General features: G+C 45.0%; 1 protein-coding gene across 1 annotated transcript; it reads right to left on the reverse strand.

The window, feature by feature from the left end:
* Nucleotides 1–3,005: 3,005 nt before the first annotated feature.
* Nucleotides 3,006–9,089, reverse strand: T265_14090 (hypothetical protein; the record flags this gene model as incomplete). The annotated part of the gene is made up of 6 exons (XM_009171985.1): nt 3,006–3,478; nt 6,944–7,021; nt 8,385–8,580; nt 8,618–8,796; nt 8,840–8,938; nt 8,991–9,089. Coding segments are annotated over 6 exons (1,041 nt in total), but the record flags the coding sequence as incomplete, so codon positions are not given.
* Between the last annotated feature and the right edge of the window lie 2,270 nt (nt 9,090–11,359).

Below are 11,359 nucleotides of genomic sequence, written 5' to 3' on the forward strand. Positions count from 1 at the left end.
GGGAGCTGATAAATTGGTGAATAAATCCACCACTGTCAGTGGGCTGTCAAGTGGGGGGGGGGTTGGAAAAGGAGCCATGCATTGAAGGTAATAGCGTGCATGCATGCATTTTCGCTGATCGTTTCACTGACCGCTGCTCTCCTGTGGCCAGTCGATCGTATCAGTTTGTATAGATCACGACCGTTGTAGCGAAAGGGGATTGGGAAGGGAGCCATGCATTGAAGGTAATAGCGTGGATGCATGCATTTTCGCTGATCGTTTCACTGACCGCTGCTCTCCTGTGGCCAGTCGATCGTATCAGTTTGTATAGATCACGACCGTTTCCGGTAGCGAAAGCCTTCCACATCAACCGAGCTTTCGATGTTTACCAGAACTCTCGATCTTTCTTTACACTTCACTTTTTGTCATTTAAACGGATTTGCGCACGCCGTCGTACTCTTTGCCTGTTGGCATGGGTTTCCTGGTATCAATCATGGATAGCGATCTCAACGACAGACAGCACTGAACACCGCTAACATAACCCGTTTCGCACTTCGCTACACATCATCCACATGCTCACTGCCAGTACAGGATTGGTTTATTTAATCCTTGGCGTTTTGAGATGGATGAACATGTTAAGACCTTATATGCTTGTTTCAAAGACACAGCATACATCAATCTTAGGGGAGTATATGTTTTCTACGAGCACTGATTGTTTGCCAATTGGACATAGAGTACGGACCTTGAAAGCTCCTATATAGAGAGGATCTCTTGGATTTAGAAAGGTGTTATTTTGTTTATTGTTGAACCCTTTGGCCTGATAACTGATAGTCCATTTCGGGTTCAATTAGAACATAAGGACATGCTGTTTCGTCAGAAGATACCAATCAGCATATTCCCTAGTCCGTCAATTCCCATCACGAAAATCCTGACGTGCCCCCGTAGACACTCCCGAGATTACCCCATAGATACAGTTGTAGTAATTTATTTTGTTACTGTTATAGGCAATCCCAAGCTGCCGTGCCTTTTTATATACGACAATGGGCGGGACAAGGGCCACCGTAGAAGTTGAGAAACCACAACTCAACGCGTACCGTGATTTCATAAATCAGTTGGAGTTTCTTTCGGACAACTGATGGGAACAAAATCTGTGGTGGTGTAGCGGTGATACTACTGATAGGGAGGCATGCGAGTAGTATGTTTTGTCCTTTGTTGCAAGCAGTATGTTTACTCGTAACTCTGCTATGCGTCTCTTGAAAATTGAGATCTTCTACGGAATTTGTGGAGTCGCTCTGCAGCATTTGCTTGGATTTGAGCAATGAATGATTGGAATCAATGAATATCAATGAAAGTTCAAGAAGACGCGTTCAGAAGATGGATGTCCAGTTTTCGTAAATAAGATGAAGTGTCCAATAGTCTATAACTGGTCCGTTGGCGTTTTCTAATAAATAACTCCGCAGCGAAGGCCTTCTTCCTTTCGGTGGTAGCTCCGCATTCTCTCTCTACAAGCCACAATGACAACACACCACCGCTGCCCACATATTCTCAGTTCAAAGTTCTGACAATGACAGCTTCTGAAAAGAACAGTGAATCATTTTTATAAAATGTAACATTCACAAGGGCAGTCTTCGCCAACTGATTCAAATGTCAATGGCATCACGACTGTTCTATTCTTTAAGACATTTTACACAAATAAGCACAAGTTAGCAGAGGATGTAGAATACGGGCCTAAGTTTACGTCCCCCTAGATCCGGGAGAACAAACGAATCACATGCAGGGATGAACAGTCTTAGCTTACTGCTAATATCGTTCTCATTGGGACTTATCAGGCAGACTTAATCCCCGGGCTTCCATCAGAGTTATATCCTGCATGAGCACGGAATTATATATCCATGGAGTTGTACACTAGTTTGCGAATTGAGTAGAAGCTAACCGGAGATCTAACTGAATCTCCCGTTCACGGAATTCCTCAACCGAATGTGCTGCACAAGGTCCGTTCCATGTTTCTGCTAGGACAATATTCAAGGTACCGACAAATTCTCCTTGACCTAACACCACCATCTGCTTCGTCCTTTTTGAGGCTAACCAGATATACCTGGTTCCAGAATTTTAATCAGCCTTATGTCCTACTCCGTATTCAAACACTAATTTGGATACCGCTACACACTCGCTTGCAAATCAAGATGGTCAAGAGGAGACTCGACTGAATGTCATTTGGAGCTAAATGGGTATCATAAAGCGCATGACTGATCCACCGTAGTTCCCAACCGTCAACTGCATTCTGTTTCTAACCGTGCTTAGTGTCTTATCCGTGTAACCTGCTGATAAAGGTGTTCCAAATGAGGGACCTTCTTGAAAAGCAATCAAATTTTCGTTTTTCTTCACCCTATAGTGAAATCTCGAAGTTTGGCGCGTTACTAGAATTTTACCGTAAAACTTGTGCCCAATCCATACTAATATTAAGCTGATGCGCTGAATCACGACGGGGACAAGTTATGCCTGCTGTTTTCCGCTAAGGAAAAATCATCTTTTCAAACAACCTCCCTGGATTGTCATGATTGCCTGAGAATCGGTGCGCCTGCCGAATCTATAGCAGGCTAATCAGTATACTAAACAATTCGGCCCGAAAGGTTTATAGTGCAGGTGTGAAAATACCTCCTACGTCCCTATGGCTTGTGTGGGAACCAGCATCGTTACAATCCACATATGGAATGAGCAAAACTAGTTGTTTTTACTCGAACATCAGTATCCTTGTCACACAAAACGCCAACATTTCTTATTCACGTGGTCACAGACATCTCATTTCCTTGTCACTCCTCGATTCACTAAGGGATAAGTTTGATCTGTCGACTAACAAATGCGTACCAAAAATATGCCGGTCCCAGCTGCCACAGTTTCGTTCAGGAATCCGGTGGATCTTGAACTGAGACTGTCCTGATAACAGAACGATCAGTTTACGGTCACCGACTGAAGACAAATCGGGATAGTAGACTACCATCTCTTGAGGATGGGAAAAGTCAGTGAGTTGCATAATTCACAAATTATCTTGATAAGCCGTGATGATAAGACAGTGAATAAGGAAGGATAAATGAACAAGCGATAGTTGAAGTTATTCCGGCGAGCGTTGGCGCTTTCGCGACTCGCGATGACGACGACGACGCTCAGCCAGAGCGGCTGATAGTTCAGGATTAAAGGCCGAATTGAAGGGTAGATCACGCTCGTCCACAGAAGTTTCCAGTTGTTTGGGTTCCTGAAGTGCCTCAGAAAGACCCATAGCTTTTGCCATGATTAGCGCGGCTCGTTCGCGTTCTTTCCTCTCGCGCTGCAGCCGTTCAGCGCGCAAGCGATCCAGCTCTGCTTGTTTCGCCAACTTTATGGCGTCTGACGTACAGGCCACAGTATTTTCACTAGCGGACTCTGTGATCGAATTGCAAGATGCTTCTGTTACTGCAGAGTGCTTTTTCTTCGACTTTTGCTGCCCATTATCATGAGTTTTCTCCTGGAATGCATTATATAAGAGAGAGAGAGAAAAAAATGATAATGAGCATTAGAACCTGCTCTGGAATCTAACGAGAAAATGGTTAGTGGAAGAATACGTCGTTTGGTCTGGACGTCTTCGACTCTAGTCAGCATGGACGCTGTTGATGTGATTCTGTGCATGGTTGTGTATGTGTAAAAAGTCATACGACTCTACGCAGTACAGTGGTATTATCACCACAGATGACGCAGAACTGGTAACTACTGATTGCTGATTAATCGTAGCCACCTAGGCATGGAAACACCAACAACCAAATCTAGCTAGGTCACTTCCAGTCCATGGCATGGGATTTGTAGTCCAACACAAGCCCATTTGTTGTGAGGATAATATTTTGGCGTTATGAAACGAGTCGGCATACGACACGCTGTTGAGGGCATGCTCTGCACTGTGTTCAACACTAAGCCACGCCTTTTGGTGCTGCTAGACGAATGTTCCAGCCACTTGGTTCCAGAATGGAAGCCTGAACAAGTCTACTCTGGCCAAGTATGTGGCCATGCTTTTCACACCAATCCACCGTGTTATTAGTTGACCACATTTTCATGTTATCCTGTTTGCCCTGATAGACAATGAACAGCGCACAAAATGGCAGCCACTGACCTTAGTAGGGCAAGTCTAAACCAACGCATCGGATGTAGTGACATACTGGCCTCTAGAAATGCGCTGGACAAAGCATAGTAGAAAAAGGCCTAAACAAAAGCAATACCTCACTGTTAGACGAAATTCCCACAAGCCTGGAAAATTTACCAGACGGACGTGACTCCATTAACCTAGCCAGTCCAAAACACAAAAATTAGTGAGAACAATGCTAAATAAAAGTGGACAAAATCTTGTTAAATACCCATGTCACAGAGAACACAACTGGGCGGGAGTTTAGGACCAAAAGGATACCGAGCAGTTTACGGGTCCTGAAATTAAGTAGATCCTGCTTCAGAGTGTTCCTATCAAATAAGATCCTCCTCGTAACTTTGTTCCTGTAATCTCTGCTTCTGGAATTCTACAAGGTTGCAGATATTTATTTTCTGTGAAGAACTGTTCTAACCAAGCTGCATTTGCAAGTCGCAAAACGCATCCATCCTGACAGTGACCTCGAAACGTTGCCTCTTTTCGATTTGCACACGTCTTTCGTTTTTTGGCGTTAGAACGTATGATCCCTGTCGATAAGCCCAGGCAAACAGGAATGATTTAATCGGTGATATAACATAACTACCAAGTTACCAGGATGAACGATGTCATCCACGGATTCAATTGTTTAGAACGGCTTCCTAAGCATCGCATGGCAAAATAAGAAATGAAGCTAATGCGCCTTTGGTCTCTCTGTTTCCAGGTCACTACGAAGTAAAATATGACAAAGAAAACCTTGGAAACCGAAACAGGATATAAGAAAAGCACGTGGGCATAAGAGCTTAATAACGACGTACTGAGTGCTTGCTCGCATACTCGTCTTGCCTTTGGATCATGCTATATTTTGGTAATTATTTGTTTTCAGTGTCTCTCCACAAAACAGTCACTTACAGTAACGCTCCAAGTAATAGGATGTTGTCTGATACTCAACGAAAAGCGTGTGATATAGTAATAAATCGTCCAAAACAAGGGGGTGGTGGTGCACGTTTCAAAACAGGCAGCGTTAGTTGGATTTTCCCGTGCCGTTAGAAGTGGATTCAGATGCTGCAACGCCAGATTCCACGATAGCGACTCAAAATTTTTACTACAACGAAACTCTGCTGTTGGATCTTGGTAGCAAGAAACCGTATCTTGTTCAGGGAATCATAGCACACATACCTGAAGACAATTACCACACTTTTCATTCGCCCGACCTAGAGAGGCGCGACATTTCGGTCAGGTCAACTGTTACACCAGCTCTATCGAATGATGGATAACCACAGGGTTGTCTATCTTGACAGGTTGTTACTGGGTTACTCTGGTGTTATCCTGCCGGAGACGTAGTATTACACTGAAACTTAGAAGAGTTGATGGAAAACGCCGTTACCTCGGTTCTAAACGGGTAACTGGTGCTGTCCATTACGATGCTGGCAAGCTTAAGCCGATTGATGCCTTGCCCATCAATCTTATTCGCTAGGGTTTACCTCGGCACCAAGGGCTTGCGCGCAACACTAAACTCGGTTCCTCACAAAGTCTGTGGCTTTTTACTACTCCCAGGCGTTCAGTGGTTTGACTACTGTTTACATACAAATCCGATTCGAATACTAGCCATGCACCTGCATCTGGGTGAAATCTGAACCAAGTAGCGCAATATCGGTCCCATGCTTCAAGTCTTCAAAGTCTTCTTCTAAAGGAGGCTCAATGCCTGAGAGGGAAAATAGCCCGCGATTCTTCGATAATTAATTCGACTGAGAAGCTGGGGGTGACACGGGCTAGTCTGATGAATTTGGAAAAACACTCTCCACAGACTTTTACGCGCCAGCGTACGTTGGAGGACAAGCATTTTGGGGGCGTGGCGGAAAGGTCCGGAACGTTTTTGGAGAGGCCGTCACAAAACAGCGCAACCAACTGAGCCAACCGTGAGGTGAAGTGGTCATGCAGCCACGACGGTTTTTCATGAAGGAACCGATAGTAGCTTGATAGCCCCGTTTTTGGCCTGGCGAAGTCGGTTTCCTTGTCTATCAGGGATAAACCGTTCAGCTGTAACACCCTTCCGGTGCCTAGCTGCCACGACACCCGAAGGAAGCACGAGGGCTGGGATACTACCAGGGTGCCTAAACCTAGACAGGGAAAGTCGACAATCAGTGATAAGGATCATTGAGATTCAACTGAACCATTTTAGGACGCACGCAACCAAACGCCAAATTCAAGTTTTCTTCATGGATAACAGAGGTTTATTCCACATCTGTCAGCTGCCTCAACAGCTGTTGCTGATAGAATTCTGGGGCGACTGTGGCTTGCAGGCAGCAGGTATCATACTGGTGAATGGTTTTCCCCTTATGCGCAAGGAAAACTGGACACCGGAAATAACCACAGCATGGTCTGAGCCTGTGAACACGTTCCAGGGAGAGCGACAGTCTTCAACACAAAATCGCCAGCTTAAATTAACTGCTGTGTGGTCAACCTAAGTGCCCGAGTGATTAGGATTGAAGAGCGCCAGGTAACGCGGCGTTCAACTTATGCTGAAAGCTTGTGCTTGCGATAACAGAGTGATTAGTGCGCAGCTTCGGGAAGCTATCGCCGTTGTCGATTCTGAGAACATCTGCAACAAATGCGTCTGAGGTGGTTGACATGCTTGTCGATTCTCCCCACTTGGGAGTTCAAATCACTATCGATAAGGGCTGCAGCATATGGAAGTGTATACGGGGATAACGGATATAGCTCGGGTTTCGAGTCGTTGATTGAGGACTCCGATATACGTGGCCTATTCGACCGCACACAGTCAGTTGTTCACACATGCATAGCATCTACAGTTTCCATACTCACCGCAGAACTCAGATCAGTTGGACCACGGGGGTACCAATTCTGAACCATACGACATCCGGAGAGCAAACCTTGAGTAACCTGAAAGGCACCGGACCGTGTTCAAATGCATTCCCTTAGAGAGAGCTAAGATACACATTGATTTTTTAAAAGGGGATGGTATGAGCAAAGGATGTCCTCTCGTCTATTCGACAGGAATATTGGGTCTCAAACGCTGTTTCGTTGGACGGATTCTTTGATGTTAATGTCGCATGCTTAGTTTATATTTTTATGGGATGGACACTGAATTCATAGTTGGAAGAAGACGGGATCGTTCCGTTAGGGAGTAATCAAAACAACCGCCGCCCTTACGCTGCATTGGCAGATGCCACTTCCCAGCTTCCCGGACTGACAAACAAGGTTTCGTTGTGGTAACCCACCTTGAGCCCTACCCAAACGACTGACCGCCATCATGGTGGGGGGTGGTTATGTTTTCGATTTATACAATCATCTCCATACTAATTTGGTTTTAACGAGAGGCTAAACTGGAACCCAGTTGAATCTCTCGTTTATGATGTTCTTCTCCAACTGGATGCGTTACAACAAGCCGCCTTATGTTTTAGTTGATACGATATTCGAGATATAGCAATAAATTGTATAGAAATAAAACACTACTCATTACGTTGCTGAAAACTCTTAGACAGCCACGACTGGTTTTGCACACTAAGTTGATTAAAACACGATAAACGAGATATTCATCTGGGTTCCAAGTGAGTTTCCTGTCAAAACCAAATTGATATGTAGATGAGTGCATAAGTCAAATCCCGTGCAATTTTTGTTCAAATAGAACATTAAGTTGACGGAAACTCGGGGACAGCGCCTACCCGATGAACCCCAATAAGGGTGAAACAGATGAATTGTCAAAGGGCTTTTAGTACCCTTAATAATAGTGCATATATATACAATGGCTGTGTTTTGTTTCTGCAACATCTTTCTCGACAGCCCCACCGGCGAAGCAACAGGTGTTGGAGCCAATGAATCGGCGTTCTAAGGCATAGGGTTGAGGGGCTTTCATACCAAGACGGCCTGTTTCCTCATAAAATGTCACAGTGTAAAATGTAAGATATCTTGACTGGGGCCTTAACGCACTGGGCTTCAGACCATTAATTGTGTTACGTCAAAACATTCTTCGATTCCTTATCAGGACGTCTTTGGTTTCTAGCTCAGACTTCTAAATGATATTAGGACCTGTAAGCGAAGAGGGCGTAAGCTTCACTGTCGGTGCACCTAAGGGATTCAAAGAAATGGAATCAGAGTGACTGGAACGACGGTACTGTCCTGGCAGAAGGCAATAAGTATATGTAAGAGATATAAGCTATCGAACGGAAGCGAACGACGCAAAGAAATGTGGTTTTACGTGCCCTTTACAGTCCATGAAGAAACATACACAGCACCATGAACTCACCAGCGTTTTGGGAACAGCAATGTCATTGGGGAACAGGGACGGCATTGCAGCAATGCACGTGTTGGCACGTTGTAAAACTTTGGCTTCTTCTTTGGCTTTTTCTTCGCGTCTCTGTTCAAACCATTCGGTGATCTTGTTCATCTCTGTCAATGGATCGGCTCTGGCTTTCTTCTTAGCCTCCCATTCGTCCTTCAGTCTAATCAAGGATTAATATGCTGTACACACTGACGAACCTGGACTTCTCAGTGGAAGACTGTAGTTGCTTTGGAGGAACATCATACCACGGTTTTTCGCCACCAGCTTCTAAAACGCTCTGACCGAGGTAGGTGAGTAGGCCAATAGCTTTCTCTTGTTTCTCCTTTTCTGATTTTTTCTCGGCTTCGTACTCTTTGTTCCCTTGAATAAGCTCGGTCTTAGATAACGGGATCCGTTGAGGGGGAGAATGTGCCACTTACACTACTGGCTACAAGTATGGCTCCGTGTGGACCACCACTAGAAGTGGCCAGTTTTCGATAACCTCGCTTACGAAGGGTCTCCGTACGAGACTCTTGTTCCTGCGAAAATACCACCAAAGATATATGAAGTCCGCTTAAATTGACCACATACAGCAAGTTTGGCTCGGTATTTGATTTGTCGTTGTTCTTCCTCGTACTGCGCTTCATCCTTCCGTACACGGGCAATGTTCTCCTTTGTTAGGACGTGCCACCTTAAGTAGAATACTGTTCAAGGAAATCAGTAAGTCCTGCTAACCTCTTTTTCGGTAGGATATTCATCTTATGAAGGACTCTAGAATTCAAAATATGAAAACGATGAGTAGGTACTTAGTAACAAAATAAGCACTGACACACATGACACTGATATAGAGAATGCATTAGTCGGAAACTCGAAAAAGAATGCCACCCCAAGTGCCATTAAAAGCGTGGTACATGGGCTGGTCAACCGAATACCACATCAGTTCGGTCTTTTCAGGCAAAGTGAAGTATTACAAAGCGATGGGTAATTGATGCATATTATTGATGTGACACCCACTCAGTCACGACGATGCCCATCTACTCGTGTCGATACAGAAATTCTTGTGCTGTAATCGAGACAGTCACAAATAAACTGAACGATATCCGAGAGAAAATTGAAATGGATGAGAACTACTAAGGTGGGGTGGAGCAAAAAATACTAAAGTCGTCCAGTTGACCGGACAATCATAATAATCTGCGGATACAGGCTTGCCATTGACCGTGGGCCACCACCATACCAAACCAAAATGAAGGCCGACACCAGATATGTTACCCATACACTATCCCCCAACCACCTAAAAAATCGTTCAACGGTAACACCATTTCGGTCCCTAACTGCCATGCCACTAGAAGGAAGTACGATGGCTGGGAAACTGCCAGGTTACTCAAGTCTAAACAGTGTAAGCCGAGAGGCAGGGTCGGGTTCGCGTGGTACATGGGCTGGTCAACCGAATACCACATCAGTTCGGTCTTTTCAGGCAAAGTGAAGTATTACAAAGCGATGGGTAATTGATGCATATTATTGATGTGACACCCACTCAGTCACGACGATGCCCATCTACTCGTGTCGATACAGAAATTCTTGTGCTGTAATCGAGACAGTCACAAATAAACTGAACGATATCCGAGAGAAAATTGAAATGGATGAGAACTACTAAGGTGGGGTGGAGCAAAAAATACTAAAGTCGTCCAGTTGACCGGACAATCATAATAATCTGCGGATACAGGCTTGCCATTGACCGTGGGCCACCACCATACCAAACCAAAATGAAGGCCGACACCAGATATGTTACCCATACACTATCCCCCAACCACCTAAAAAATCGTTCAACGGTAACACCATTTCGGTCCCTAACTGCCATGCCACTAGAAGGAAGTACGATGGCTGGGAAACTGCCAGGTCAATCAAGTCTAAACAGTGTAAGCCGAGAGGCAGAGGTCGGGTTCGAACCATGGACCTTCCTGTCAGTGAATTTGCGCCATCTCGCCCCCCCCCCCGACCACATACGTGGTTAACACAGACCTGCTCGTGTTCACAATCAACCGTCGCTTATTCGTCATCAAATTAGTCTAGGTACAACAAACAGCATCCAATACGGAGTGTCCCCTCGAGATTCGCATAAGACGGCGTGAGCAGCGAAGACTACAGTTTCAACCAGTTGTTGGATACATCTGCGAAATGTCACGTGATTCATCACAAGGATTAGCGACCTTGGAAAATCCAGTGATTGTGGTGAAAACTCCTAACCGAAAAGCCAATGGTCAACGACCAGTAAGCCTTGCACTCCAAACCCCAAGACAAAGTAAAGTCAAGACGCCAAGATCAGTTATTGGACACAATTATATAGATGAATGTATCGCTGGTGGTGTTATTACTGACAAAGTACGCGCTAGAATAGGAAACACGTCCCGTTTTTTTACGCTTAAACAGCTGCGGCGTCGGTTGAAAGATCGGTGTTGTTGAGATTCGTGCACTGACTTCACCAGACACACTGCCGTCGCAGGTAATACATCTGCCGAAGAATGTAAAATCCTCCAAAACCTCTAGTGCTTCTACCTGGAAGTTAAGGGGGTGTTCAAAAGTCGCACGTTCTGAAGCACACCTTTGCACCTTGAGTTTACAAGGCGCATGCTGTGGTTAGGGCTGGATGGTTTGTGGTTCAAACCCAACCTTTGCACCTCCACAGTTCCTGTCTCTGCAGCGGAAATCAGGGAATATATCGGCCCACACTATTCCTTCTGGTAGCATGGCAACAGTTCTCCAAAAGGGCGTTAGGGGGCGAACGAAGGCGCACACCGAAATATTGTATGAAAGTTGTCAGTTTATTCCACAGAGCTTGTGCTTGGTCTTCATCTTCAAATATTAAGACGGTTGAAAAGGCAACGATTTCATCATCATCATCATCATCATCATCATCGACAGCATGACATCAGTGTTCAATACTGATGCTTCACTGCCGTACA

This window comes from Opisthorchis viverrini (genome assembly GCF_000715545.1).
Source record: "Opisthorchis viverrini unplaced genomic scaffold opera_v5_142, whole genome shotgun sequence".
NCBI classification, from domain to species: Eukaryota; Metazoa; Platyhelminthes; class Trematoda; order Opisthorchiida; family Opisthorchiidae; genus Opisthorchis; species Opisthorchis viverrini.